The sequence below is a fragment of the Hirundo rustica genome, chromosome 17 (assembly GCF_015227805.2).
Source record: "Hirundo rustica isolate bHirRus1 chromosome 17, bHirRus1.pri.v3, whole genome shotgun sequence".
Lineage (NCBI taxonomy): Eukaryota > Metazoa > Chordata > Aves > Passeriformes > Hirundinidae > Hirundo > Hirundo rustica.
In genome coordinates, this window is record NC_053466.1 from 3,275,843 (window position 1) to 3,290,179 (window position 14,337).

Below are 14,337 nucleotides of genomic sequence, written 5' to 3' on the forward strand. Positions count from 1 at the left end.
AAAGGATTTTGTTTCTGTTGAGTGCTGAATCCTAAAGAAAGGGTAAATAAATGTTCATTCAGTCATGGGTGACAACTAAACACGTGTTGCAAAAAAATCTTACGTAACACCTCCGCTGCTGCAGTTGTCCGAAGTCTCGAAGTGCCCAATTGCCATGCAGTAATTACCACGTCATTAAACCCATCCTGTTTTCAAGCCTGTCCAGGAATCACGACCAATTCCTCCCCCTGCCACATCCCCTCCCACCCCCCAAAATGTAGCAATGACTGTGCACTGTATTCTTGGGAGCAGCATCGACTTCCAGTGGCATTTCCTTCCCAGGGGCAGCGCAGCCAAGGCACAGACCGAGGTGCTACGGGGTTCCATGGCAACTGAAACACTTCCATTATACTGGAGCTTTTTCCTCCCCTTCGTTTTTCCCTTCTTTTTTTCCCCAGCTATGCTGCCTCACAGAGCCTGCAGTGAAATAATTATTTTTAGCAGCCACGAATGTCTTTCAGATATCTTCTAGAATCCCAGTTGTTTCTCTTTGCTTGACGTTTTGAGCGATGTGAATTGGGTTATAAAAATTTAAAGCCAGAAATTCGGATCTTTTAAAGACACAACTTCTCACCTGACTGATACCCAGAATATTTTGCAGAGATTTGATTTTTTTTTAGATGTGCATGAGCATTTTAAAATATTTTTAGAGTTCCAAGTGCTGTAAATAAAAGTGAGGACTATGCCAAGAGGAATCTGTGGGAAAATCTGAGTGATGCCTGCTCATGCTATACCCACCTCATCACAGATTTTATTACTCACTCGGTTTACTAAACTCTAATCTAGGTTATTATGCCACACCCATCACCATGGGAATGGCACTTAAAAGGACCCAAAATACTCTGCTATTCAGCTTTTCCTTAGAGTGTGATCTGACTGCAGTTTCAATACACAAAACTTACTTGAGTAGTTACAGCTGACAGATTAAAAACCTCGCTAATTACAAGCATCTTCAGTGCAACAATATGTAGCACTTGATAGAACAGTGAATTATAGATAAATTGCTAAGAGATGCAGATGAATGAATTCCTCATCATGAGAGAAGCAGCAGAGATAACTCCCCATCCCTAATTAACCGTGTGTCTTACAGCAGAGGTAAATGCAGGAGTTATTCACTGGTTCGGTTTTCTCACAGCACTATCCGCGCTGAATGCCGCCCCCAAAGAAAGGACAATTCCAAAGAGAAGGTTTAAAAGAGCAATTTAAAAGATACCTCTGAGTGCTCTCAGAGAATTTTGTACGATTATCCTTATTTGAAATTAAATTACTAAAATTAAACCCAGAAATTAAACAGTTCCTGCCTGCTTTTCTGAGATCAAAACACCACAAAAATTATTTTAAGGAAAAAAAAAAAAAAAGCATTACAAGGAACATTTATAACATTGCAGTTTGAAAGACAAAAGAGTAACAAATGAAAATACTTCAGTCACAACTGTTTTGCTTATCTGTTGTGACCAATTAATTACGTGGAAGGGTGATTGAGGATGGACCATACAGAGCACTGAAAGGCTCCATGCACATAAAGATGATTTTTATCTTGTGTACTCTTCTGCCTCACTCACAGAAACCACAAGCACTTCTTTAGTTTAGGCTGCATGCCCTACTCAAGCAGCAGCATTTCCTAAGAGCCATTAAAGCCAGATCTTTAAGGTGTGGTGAGAGAAGTTGGTGTTTCAAATATGAGCAGCACAACACACCCAAAAGGTGTGCACTGGCAAGCATCACCTCCCGCCCTGCATGCCTTTATCATCCACGTGGCAATGATGCAGCACACAAAGGCTCCTGTAAACTGTCATTACTGGCTTTTAACTCCATGGAAGGAGGAGGGAACAGTGCCAGACCTCCATATGCTTCCCAACAGAGCTTTCTTTAAATGGGATAGAAGGTGGAAACAGCACATTATTTTGCTGTCCACTCCTGTTATAAAAATACTATTTCTCCTATAAACTAGGAAGAAAAAAAAGCCATTCGTTTTAGAACATGTGATGAAAATTTACCTTGACTTGCTTTCCAAGTGGAACCAAATAAGCTGAACTGGTAAATGCTGCAAAAAGCTTTTTCAGCCACTCTGAATTCACACATAAACGCGCTTTGGTTTTGCCTTCCTGTAAAGTTTAGGGAGAAAAAGAGAAAGAAAGAAATAAAGGCTTTAACTGCAAAAAGCCTGGGGTTCTCACAGACATTCAAAAGCAGAGTGTACCAATATCCTGTATTTTAAAGATCTTCGGGCAATATGCACTAACTGCAAAGCTGAGAATTTTAAAGAATTAAGTTCAGTTTCTAACATTATCTTACAGACATTCCCCTTCAAAAAATTTTTGTTAAGATACTTGAAAATGCTTTGGTTTTCTCTGCTTTACACTTGGTTGGAGAGACTCTTCCTGCATTTCTGGAAGGACAAATGCTTTAGCAGCTCCAAGGAATACCTTACAGCAATCCATTGCTCCCTCTCTTGGCAACTGAACAATGTGCAGTCACTTCAGCCACAGGTCCCTCCCGGGACAAGGAGAAAGAAGTGTTAGAACAATTAACCAGCAGGATTATTATTATTCTAAGCATTCAGAATCTCTTCAGATTATGAAAACCAATGGTATGGCAAGGTTCTGTTTAAGTAGCTAAGAGAATTTTAAGAGTTTCTTGATTAAGAAAACATCTGAAGCCAACATTTGTGGCCCTTCCTAAAATATTTCGCTATACTCATCCTCATTTTGCTCAGCTTGTTTTCCCAATTTTCCTCAGCAGCTGATTTTCAAAAACCAGCATTTTGCTGCTTTAGGACTCCAATTAAAAGCTCTTTAGCAAAAAGCTCATTTATTAAACCTCTGTAGACAATCACAACCATGTATGTACAGCAAGTTTACATGAAGGACGATGCTACAAAAGATACAGTGGCAATTAAAACAGACCCACATAAATAATTTATAAAAATACTTGAAATGGTGAAAATAGCACTGTAATCCCCAATTATTTTCCTCCAATTGCCAGGACTTTGATGTGGGAAATCTTGACATCAGACCTTTTCAAAAACATTCCGAATATATTAAACTTATCTACAGGATAATTAGCAAAATGTATAAAGTGTAGATTATTGTACAAAGGACAGATATTAAAAAAGTCACCAATCCACCTGAAACTCGAGGACAATATAAATCTTAGCCAAAATAAAGAACACCAAACCACAAACTCTGCATTTTAGAGTCTCGAGTATTGGCAAATAAAACGCTCTTAACAAATCATCAGTCCTGTTATTCCTTAGTGGAAGCATGGAATTTGGGAAAATTCTACATTTTCTGGCTGCATTGGTGGTCCTGCTCAAGATGGAAACCTGCACTGACTTCAATACCAAGGAAGAATAGGGCAGACCTGTATTTGTCAAGATTTTCTCTTTCCCGTAAGATGAGGGAGGTTACCTTGAGTTTGTAAAACTGGGGGGGGAAACAGAAGGGATTTGAACGTAAGAAAACGAAAGACCAGTTAAAATTTAAGTCTTTTTCTTTTGCTGGTTTCTAGGGGAATTTTTTAACAGGCTTCTTATCCGTAGATAAACCCCGGTTGACTCTGCCATATTTTCAAATTCAAATGGTGTGATGCCTGCAGCAAACTTGCTCATGTCAGGAACAAGTCCAGATTTTTTCACAGCTGATCCAGTGCTTGTGGGCACTTTCTCACCACCTGTGTTTTCCCCCTCATTAAGCTCAGGCTTGGGAGCAGGCAGGGTGTCATCCAGCAAGCCTTCAGAAACTGCATTATCAGGATTTTCCTTTAAGTCAAGCAAACTGTCCTCTAGATTGGGACTGCTTAGAGAACGTTCGTTTTCTGGGATCTGCTCAGCGACGTCAGAAAACTCCGTTTCCACTGAGATCACTTTCTCAGGCGACCTGACTTCTGCAACGAGATCCGCTTCATTCCTGGCTGGTGATGATGTGAGGGAATTCCCAGTTAAAGGAGTGTCAGCAGGAATATCAGAGTCACTGTTTGTGCTCTCCGCCTGCTCCAGCGCCGCCCAGATTAACCTCTGCTGCTCCTCCAGCTCTTCCAAGGTCAGTGTGTCCTCATCCATGACCGAGTCCACGATTTTGGGCTGAGGACTGGCGGAGTTTGGTGCTGGAGCAGTCCTAGGGAGGGGAGAGTGGGTGGGTGTGGAAGGCTGAGGGGGTGTGAGTGGGGGTGTTCCTCGTGGCACAGGTGGAGGAGTGGACATCGACGGAGAGCCAGGTGGCAGCGGAGGCTGGAACTGAAAACTGTTGGGAGTTTGAGATCTCTGCGCCACTTCCAGATCTAGAAAGAGATTTAAAAACACCTTTTAGCACCTGAAATCTGACCAGGGCACGATTCAAAGTGCCAATGTTCTGATTAACTAGCAGATTTACATCTTGTCATCCTTGGTTTTCAGCTGACACAGAACAAACTTTGTTTTTATGGGATTTTAACTATGCCAGCCATTCAAGGAAAAAAAAAATTACCCTTGAAGGTTTTAAGAACAAACTTATTCCACACTGAGACACACTGAAGGGTTCCTCATGGCAAATTTCAAAAGGGAAGCCAGAAGCTTCTCCAGCTGCTCTTACATTTAACACTGAATCCTCCTTTGAGTTTGCCTCGTTTTTAAGAAGCTGTAAGCTTCCAAATTTATGTTATTTCATCCAAATATTGAGGGATTTGGGGGTCTTAAAAGAAGTTTCTTTAGGATGTTCCTGAAGTAAAGAGATCAGAATTTTTAACGTGACATTGCAATTGCTCTGAGCACACCTGAAACCTCCTGCTTGGTACTGGAAGATATGAAAACCACAGTGACAATCACAGCAAATGACACTGGAGTAGGACACTGCTGGCCTCTGTCAGCACTGCCTTTAATTACCACCAAAACGCCTACTAACACATTGGCTTCTCCTTTTAACTCTCACATTTCAATTCAGAGCAAGCTATTTTGAAAATAAAAGCTGCAACTAGGAAAAAAAGAACGCAGAATGCTTGTACCAGAGTCCAGGTCCATGTCAGCTGCTGCTGTCTCTGAGCTGTCCTCTCTTGGTCGTTTGGAATGATGAGACTTTGACTGAGGTGCAGTCCTTTTGCTGCTGGATTTTGGACTTGGCTGGGGAGAAATCATCCACAAAACCAAAAGGAATTAGTATTATACTGTACAGTGTAACGTTTCCAGCTCTAAGAATTCAAGCAATTTTGTAACTATACAACCATTTGGGGACCCAGTGTATAAACAGACATTGACATTTGAGGGATGCCATGGCTATGGAAACCAAGCTTCTCATTTATTAGGGGAGTCTGGAACTTCCAGGCTCTGTAAATTCACAGCAGTTTTTTTCCAAACTGCTTACAAATCTTTGCACAACTGGGATCTGCTTATATTAAGTGGAATAACAGAATTTTAAACACGAGGCCATTTTTTTGTTAAAACAGAAAAGCCCGATGAGCATTTCACCCTCACTAGTGTCAATAAAAAGTCTGTCCCCTTGTGCAGAAAGGAGGTACAAGCAAGAAATCATCATGACCTACACTAAACTAAAAGACAACACTGGTTTTTTGTAATGACAATGAGATATACTCACCTCCTGAAAATTAGAAAGGTAGTGAGCAAAAACATCCTTCTGTTGAGATGGCTGCATGGGGATGGAACCAAACATCTGCCACTCCTACAGCAAAAAGGAAAAAAAAAAGACAAGCTAGAAATGGGCAAATGTAAAGGTGTAAATGCACAAGTGCTTCTTTTTTAATTCAGATCACTGATGGAATTCATTGACAGGAGGACCCTAGCACAAGAACCATGACAAGTATCAGTTGTCACATTAATTACACCCAGCCCCAAAACAAGGGCATAAAAAGAAGACACTCTTAAAAAGAAACTGTCAGATGCAGAATACAGAACATTAACTCTTGGCTAAAAGCAATTCGTGTCATTCAGCATGTCAGAAGGCAGAGAACAGCTACTCACATCTGGGATCCCACTGGGAGTGGATATATTAAATCCTGGATAATTTACCAACTTCGACACATCGTAAGTGATACGTTTGGGCTTGGGAGAGCCCTCATCTTCTGCTTCAGCTTCACCTGTAATGGAATATAATTATTATTGATGTTAATTAAGAACACCACCGAAAAAATCCACAGGATTTAAACACAGGGGTTTTGAATATAAGTACTGATAGAAGGTTTTGAAATAATCCAGAGGGGCAGGAACAGTGATTAAATCCATCAGATACATGCATGAAGAAAACCTCCCCAGAAACCTTCTGGGTATTGCTACACAACAGCTCTTCACGTGCCATTGCTGCCCTCAGAACTGGGCACCAGGACTGTTGTGAGATGCAGCATAAACAATGGTCATTAGCAAAAAGCTGGTAAATTACTTAAGTTAGGTTCCAAGAAATGTGGTTTTTTGCTTTGTTGGTGGTTTTGTTCTATGTAAGAGTAATTTATTGAAGACTACGGCTTCTTTCATAGAACGTAAGAGAAAAAGGGAGAGGAAATTGGACAATAAGAGATTTGCAGGTCCTGCAGTTTCACACAACTCCAGGTTCTAACAGTGAAATCCACTGACAGTCTCCATCTTTGCAACGCGACCATTGAGGAATTTGTTTTGTCGTCACATCACAGCTGACAAAAACCTGTATTTTCACATGAATAAAACGACTTGATTTGCAACTTTCTCCCCCTTCCACGAGGAAGACGAAGGTTTACAAGCCAGTTACTTGATTATCTCCTGAGAAGGATGCAGCCAGCACACAGCCTCACAGCAGGGCTGCACTCCAGCCCCAGGTTGCTCACCTTTTCCATCGTACAGAGCCAGGCCTGAGTGCTCCATCTCGGCCTCCTTGAGCCAGCCCGGGGGATAGCCCAGCTGCCGCATGCGGTAAATGAACGGGGGCAGGCTCTTGTCTGTCACACCAAGGGCATCCTGAAGGACCCCACTGAGTCAAGGAAACAAACAGACAACAAAATGTCATCCAGGAAAATCTCTTTAACTGGTGACTAAAGGTTAAGAACGTTTTGTGGAGTTTTTAGCTGTCAAGGTAGAACAGCTGAGTTTTAGGTCAAACCGTGTTGGCATTTCAACCCCAGATATAACAACTCCAGATGAAAAGCAGCTCTGATATTAAATATAACCTTTTGCCTTGCTAATATGCCTAAACACTTTATTAGATTTCATTCTACACCAAGAACAACCTACTTGACCTGCTGCTTCTGACTCATGGCCTTGACTGCAGCTATCAACAGGAAGGGTGGACCTTGACACTGAATTTACTGGTGATTTTTTTGGAGACTGCCACACAATACTGTGATTTCTCTGAACATTTTGAATAGAGAGGAAGGGACACTCAAAGCTCAAAATCTGCAGACTTTTGAATACATTTTTAGTAGGAACATAGTAAATTTGCCATTTGAGAAGTCAAAGAGTAATACTGATCTCCCTGCATTAGAGAAAGGGTAGGACTGTCAAGCTAGCAGTGGGTTTTCATTTGAAAGATATCTCTGTAATTTATTAGAATTCTACTTAGCAAATTCAAACATAACACACTCATAGTTAAGAGCAGCAGGTAGACTTAATAAACTCTGGCAATTAAAATCTGGCACTCCAAAGGCAGAAGAGGTATTCCAGAAAAGCAAATGGAAAGAAAAGAGATACCTAATTACTCCTGGCTTAAATTTTCCAAACCTCTCTTCTACTTCTTCTGCATGGTAACGCTGCTGAAAATTCTGATTGCTCGAATCACCACAAGCTTCCAAAAACTCCTTTCTCTTCTCATTTATACGAGCTGCATTTCGTGGCTTAAAGATAATACAATTGGGAAGTTTAGAGTTGGACAACTTACAATTTATGCACTCCTTCACCCAACACAAAGCTTGGAGAGCAGCAGGCTTTGGAATACTGGTGACTTTACCTGTGGGCAGTCCTTCATTTGATGGTCTTCAGAACCACAATTGAAACAATGAGGTTTGGGCCTGCTTGAAAAATGCACAAGAAATTAAACCTGAAAACAACTCTGCGATGTTAAAAACAACTAATTATTTTCATTCTTGACAGATTTTGATGTTTAGGCTTGAGAAAGACAAAACCAAAAGCAATGACTGTTGAGGTCATGTGCTGTCTACTGCTTCTCTTAAACTTACATCAATCCTTAAAGAGAGAATATTGCTGATTTCACAGTGCTAAGGGGAAGATGGGAAATGAGGGCAGAGGGAAATAGGAAATGCTGTCATCAGAGGCCTGATCCCTTCCACAGTACTGGCAATCAGTCAGCGGTAGAAACAGACAGCAGAGCACAACCATTTCTTTGGAAAGCCCTGGCCCACAGTTTCAAGTAATGCATTTTGTGAAACTGCACTGAAAACCTGGAACAGAACTGCAGCTGACTTCAGCTTAAATCTTCCTTTACATTCACACCGTGGCAGGAAACATTTGCAATGCTACTGGGGTGAGATATCAAGATTTTAGAGGGAGATTTCTTTTCTGAACATTCATTTGTACTGAATTAGGACAGGAACTAGAAGTGGAGACAAAAAGTGTGGCACAGGAACAAATGTCCAAGGTAACTCCAGCTGGAAACTGAATTCCTTTCACTTCTGACCTCCCATAAAAACTCTCAGATCAGTCTGTCTTAAAAATCTCTCAAGAAAGCAGACAGGAGTTGTTCTACAGAACTGTAACCATGACCCAACAGGAGTGCAAGGGTGACAAACCAATCACTAAAAAGACAAGAAACAGAAGGAACTAAATATAAAAATTCTGAAAGTTTTCACACACTGACTTTAAGCCCTTCTTAAAGAAACTCAATAAAAAGACTCTTTGACTGCAATGCTCAGCTCTGGATTATTTAATTTAAATACTCATTGCTTAAGTATGTCCAAGGGTTTATTAACTGGGCAATAATCACAGAGTGCATCTGAACTTTTCAGTTCAAAACTTTATATTTAAGAATAATACAAACCTTTTTGGTTTTACTTGTATTTCTTGTCCATCTAGGGAGAGAATCTGGCTGAAAACTTGCTGATATCTTTAGATTTCAATAAGGAATTGCTACTGGATGAAGCAAAATTTCAATTCTGTTTAAAATATCAATGAAAACTTAATAGTGCTTTGAACAGAACACTGACTCATCTGCATTAAGTTTCAACTGGGTCCTTGATATGAACGCCTGAGTATAAATTATAAAATGATATCTACTATAAACTATTTGCTAAGATGAGTTTATGTTGTTTCCTCCTACAAATTTCTACCCAATGCTTTATCAGCACTTGCTAAAACTACAACCCTCTTGCTCACTGGCAGAAATTTCCAGATAATAATTCTGAAATGCTTCACAGTAATCCTATTAGACTGCATTTTGACAGTTTCAAAATGACAGATTCACTGAGAGCAGTACTTTGGTCATTTAGAAGCCAGTGCCTGATGAACCATTTCACTCAGCATCAGTCCAGCCACACTTAACTTGGCATTAAGGAGAAATTCCCATTTGGCATCTATTTCCTTCATCCAGAGGTTGGGAGATTGTAAATTTGCAATTTATGTTCAGATACAAGTGATTTTTTAACGCTGACATGACCTTGATTACAAGCTTAAAGAACTGGATATTGCAGAAATGAACCCTGAAACTGCTTCTTGTCCGGAGTCTTTCCAGGACAGAAGCAATACTGGAAACCTGGGGAGATGATGTTACTTGAGAAATTTCTTGTCCAATTTCTTTTGCCATGGAAGACAAAATCAATATTAAAAAACATTTCAACATTTTCCAGCTTTTTTTTTTTTTTTCAATTCCACTTTTCAAACATTAGCTTTAATAAACAATAAAGAACCAGCTTTAAAATGGATGCATGTTAAGAGCATACCATAATTAAATTTCAATAAAAGACTTTCTCTCTAGCTCCCACATTTGGAAAAAAGCATTTTACAGCATATTTGAGTTTCCCAAACCCTCTTCTTCTCCCAAAGAGTGAATTTTATGGAAGGAGAATACTTGCTCAGTCTGCAATGAGCTGTCATACCAAACCTGATAATGGACTGGCCAAGAAAATCCCTAAATTCACAAGATGCATTTATGGGCATAAGGAATTCACTCTCAGGATAGCAATCAGCAAGTCAATTATATCAAAATAACTGTCTGAGTAAAATAGTTTTGAATAAAAAAGTCACGAATGACTCATTAAATCATCCCATCTATAACGACTGGTACGGTTTTGATAGAAACACACAATCCACTGGAGAGAATCTGAGTTCAATTTACCCACTGGAATTCTTTGGATTTGACAAACGGAAAAAAGAAAGGTGTTTTAGCAAACAGGATACTTAGGTATTTCCCATCCTTCTGTCAGCTGTGGATTCTCATTTAAAATAGGCTGTCCCAGTTTATCGAGACAAAAATTGGTAAAATACAGAACACTTCCTACAACCTGTAGAAAAAAAGTCAGAGAATTGTCAGAAATGTGTCAGTATTTAGGTGAGGTTGGTAGCATTTCTATAAATTTACACTGTTTGAAATACTTCCAGGTTTTTTTTCCCCATTCTGTTAAGAATTTACAATCAATACAAGCCCAAACCTGCACATATAAGATTTTTTTTTTTTGCACTGACGTAGGCCAAACATGCTGAATTTAAATTTCATTTATCGGTGTAATAACAGCAGTTAACAGATCTTATTTTAATGGCAGTGAACACTGAAGGTGGAGAATGAAGAGTCAGACCTACCATGGAAGAGCACAGTCAAAAACTTACACTAAAAGCTTCTTTCACTTTTTTAGAACTCGAGCCGGCTCCTTTACAGTCCTCTTCCAAAAGAACGCTGGAGGGCTGCCAGAAAAAGCGAAAAATAAAAATAATTCGTTTAAATCAACGGAGCTCCTGAAATAGTGATGTAAAAGGCACAGAATGTGGGGTGCAGCTTCTGTCCTTTCACCAACAGTAGCATGGAGATGCCCACATCATTCATGAAGTTTTCCACAGTCCAAAGCACAACATCTCCTTTCTAATGCTTTCTTTGATGAGAAATACACTGCATAATAATGTTTTCATTCTCATCAAAAAAACAAAGAGAAAGACAGAGAGAAATTGGCCATTCCACCCTTTCACTCAAAGTGAATGTTGAGTTAAAAACCAAAATTCTAACTCAGGAGGAGAAAGTGCAAATTCTCAGATTCTGTTGTTCATCTGTTTTATTACATATACTCAGAGTTGGGCCAAATACTATCAAAAGAGGCTGCATTAAGCTTTCTTCGTAATTATTTAAACCAAGTTGTCAATTTTCTTTCACTGAAATTTCACTAGGGACAATTTTCAAGACGCATTTTCATGGGCAGAAAGGATCTTTCCTTTCTCCTGGGCTCTATATTTTGGAACAAATAGCTGTACAACATTTGTTTGACAGCTACTTGATTTCATTTTTGTTACTGTTTAACAGTGCGATATTTCAATATTCCCATTACAGAGACGGAGAAGAAGCATTTCGTAACAATTTGAGTTTTAAAGTACCTGTGGCTTAGGGTTCAACTGCGATTTTTCTTGTTCACTTTTCTTCTGCTCTTCATATTTTTGAACTAAACTATAAATAAAATCTTCAATTTCTTGATGATACCGCCTAGGATGAAGGACACAGAGATGAAGACATGAGCAAGGCTGAAATAGAGTAGATTTCTCTTTTCTTAAGCATTTATAATTTACTAAATAACTCAGAAAAGGGGAAAAACCAATTCTTTTTTGTCCCCCTCTCAACCCTCAGCAACACAAATGCAATCTGATATTAAAGAGCACCCAAGTGAAGCAAAAAAATCAACTCAGAGGAACGGAAAGATTAATGTTATATTTTACCCACAACATTCCTGAAATTCAAACTGCTCTTCAGCCTCACTCCAGGTTCCTGGAATTCGCTCTTCATTTCATGATAAAACCAGATATTGCTAATGAACAGAACTCCTGTCATACTGCCCATTATCCTTTCTCCCCTCCAAGCTTCAGTAGTTTATGTTATTGAATAAAATCTACATCCACAATTTGGGCACAGCCCAAACAAACCCAAAAATCCAAACAAACAAAAAAGTCCCCATTTCCTGTCAGGATTTTTTTTTTTCCCTCCCCTTGAAAATACTTACTTAGTAATGACATTGTTCATAAATAAAATCTGCAACAGAGGTCCATCAACTTTGGGGTTTTCCACTGAGATTCCACTAGAACAGCACAGAACAGACAATGGGTACAGTAAATATTCCCCTCCAGTTTTATCACTGGGGAGTTTTATCAGCGGAAAGAAGGTTTGGTCAATACAAAATCTGTATTTTTAAGAAGTTCCTGGCCACTTAAACAGAAATTATCCTCTTGAGCAAAGCAGATTGGTGTGAGATGGAAGGAGAGCAAAATATCCCCACACTAAAGAAATACTTCATTCTGTATGAACAGAATTCTCTTCCTGCTATTCTAGCTCCAATTAACCTACACAATCTTCTAACTAAGATTCATTCAAGCATTTGAATACAATTTTTCCTCACTGAACTTTACATTAGAACTGTTTCCTTGAAGACCAAGAGAGTTCCATAAAACAGATACACAAATAAATAAGTTACAGCAATATCAACTGAGTTCCTGCTATTCAACTCCAAAAGACTTTTCAGGAACTTGAATGGAATTTTAGAAGCTCCAACACCTGAGCAGGGATTGGGACATGGAAACAGATTGAGGCAGATTGTTACCACAGACATCTTTTATCTTAGATAAACTCTATTTATCTACACACACATAAATAAATATATTCTCTCTACATAATTCATAGTGTTTCAAGCATTAACATACCTAGGACGAGTCAGAATTCTCAGCTTCCTTTTAAGTTCCTGATGTTAACTTATTGTTAAGGACTATGATTTTCTTTGGAAGACACAAACCCACACCCAAAGCAAGCAAGAAAACACCAAGCAAGAATTTCACAGAACAACAAAAAGGGTTTCACTCCTTCCATTTCACTGCACAGAGGATTATTTAAAAAACCACCTGTTGCTGAAGAAACACAATAAAATGAAAAAAAAAAACCCCAAAAAATCAAAACGCCTCAAACAGAAAGAGGACTAGCTGTGACCATCCAAATCGTGCCACTCATCACGTGCAATGACTGTTCCAACAGATTCATAATATTTTATTTTAAAAATATCTGTGATTATCACCAAAAGAAAGGTAACGGTAGTACACGTGTACTTGTAAGCGGGAAATAAATTATTACACGTTTGAGATTCCACTCTGCTGCAACGGCAAACCCAGAAACCCTTCAGGGAACCCGCCACAATTCAACTATTAGAATTTATTTGTAGCTGCGTTAAAATGGATCGTCGGAGCGAGCACACGGGTGTCTGTTTTCCCCGGGAAGGCACAAGGCAGGGATTCAGGCACAGCCGCTTCAACAGCCGTCCCCGCATCCCGGGACGGAGCCGCCGCCTGAGGTGGGGCTGGCACGGGCCCGGTCGCTCCGAGGAAAAAAGTTTTCTATGGAAAACGTGCTCTGAGGAAGCCTGGGAGCACCAGACTCGGCTCCCCTCACCCCCTGGGGCCCCGGCGGAGACCGAAGGTCCCTTCCCACAGAGCGCCGGGGAGAAGCCGGAGCCCTCCTGAGGGCCGGGACCGTCTGGCCCGGAAGGGAACCGGCAGCACGGCGCGCCCGCCTCCCCCCGCCCGGGCGCGGGGCCTGCCTCTCCCTCCAGGATATTCTCCGCCCGCAGCCGCTGCACCGTCTCGTCGCGATCGCGCAGCCGCTCGTAGAGCTCCAGCAGCGGGTCGGGCTCCTCGAGGGCGGGCGGCGAGGGCGGCCCGGGCTCGCCCTCCAGCTGCCCGAAGAGCTCGCGGTCCCCGAAGTCCACCTCCGCCGCCATCTTGGCCGCCGCAGGAAGGGCGGGGCGGGGAGCAAAGGGCGGCGGGAAGCAGAGGGCGGGCGGGAAGCCGGACACCGCGGACTACAACTCCCAGCGTACCTCGCGGCGCCGGACCACACATTAGTGTGCCGGCGGGGGGCGGTGCACGCTGGGAGATGTAGGAGGCGCGGAGCCGCAGCACCGCTTGCCCTACTCACAATGGAGGACGCGCTCCCGCCTCCCGAACCGGCACCAATCTCGGTTTTGGAATTTTTCTTCTTCGGAGGAGTGAACGGTCGAGATAGATGGGGCAGCAGCAGTAGCATTCAGCAAAAGTATTTGAAGCAGGGTGTCTGCAGCAAGGCCTCTCATTGCAATATTTTAGGCAAATCCTACTTCAAAAGAACCAAAGCAAAACCTCCTTAAGTTTTTCCCTCCTTTTAACAGGCCTGAAGGAACTTGGCCCAA

At 41.1% G+C, this 14,337-nt stretch overlaps 1 protein-coding gene across 2 annotated transcripts; it reads right to left on the minus strand.

The window, feature by feature from the left end:
• Nucleotides 1-2,831: 2,831 nt before the first annotated feature.
• Nucleotides 2,832-13,890, minus strand: ZCCHC8 (zinc finger CCHC-type containing 8). Of its 2 annotated transcripts, none has more exons than XM_058422844.1 (14): nt 13,726-13,890; nt 12,827-12,867; nt 12,133-12,207; nt 11,516-11,621; nt 10,763-10,837; nt 10,337-10,440; nt 8,982-9,047; nt 7,935-7,995; nt 7,679-7,821; nt 6,820-6,962; nt 5,987-6,102; nt 5,604-5,687; nt 5,017-5,131; nt 2,832-4,317 (listed from the first exon to the last, which is right to left on the minus strand). In XM_058422844.1, exons 1-14 carry the CDS (start codon nt 13,888-13,890, stop codon nt 3,521-3,523), a joined length of 2,091 nt encoding a protein of 696 aa, XP_058278827.1. In that variant the 3' UTR covers nt 2,832-3,520. The 2 variants fall into 2 exon arrangements, with proteins under 2 accessions (XP_058278827.1, XP_058278826.1); XM_058422843.1 differs by having other exon boundaries at nt 7,935-7,998.
• Nucleotides 13,891-14,337: the final 447 nt, after the last annotated feature.

Bases quoted from the DNA above. Each gene is read 5' to 3' on its own strand.
- ZCCHC8 (XM_058422843.1), bottom strand. From the start codon at position 13,890: ATGGCGGCGGAGGTGGACTTCGGGGACCGCGAGCTCTTCGGGCAGCTG. The intron at 6,103-6,819 runs GTGAGCAACCTG...ATTCCATTACAG, and splicing joins GGCTCTGTACGATGGAAAAG to GTGAAGCTGAAGCAGAAGAT. The intron at 5,688-5,986 runs GTGAGTAGCTGT...TTTTTGCTGTAG, and splicing joins CTCCCAGTGGGATCCCAGAT to GAGTGGCAGATGTTTGGTTC.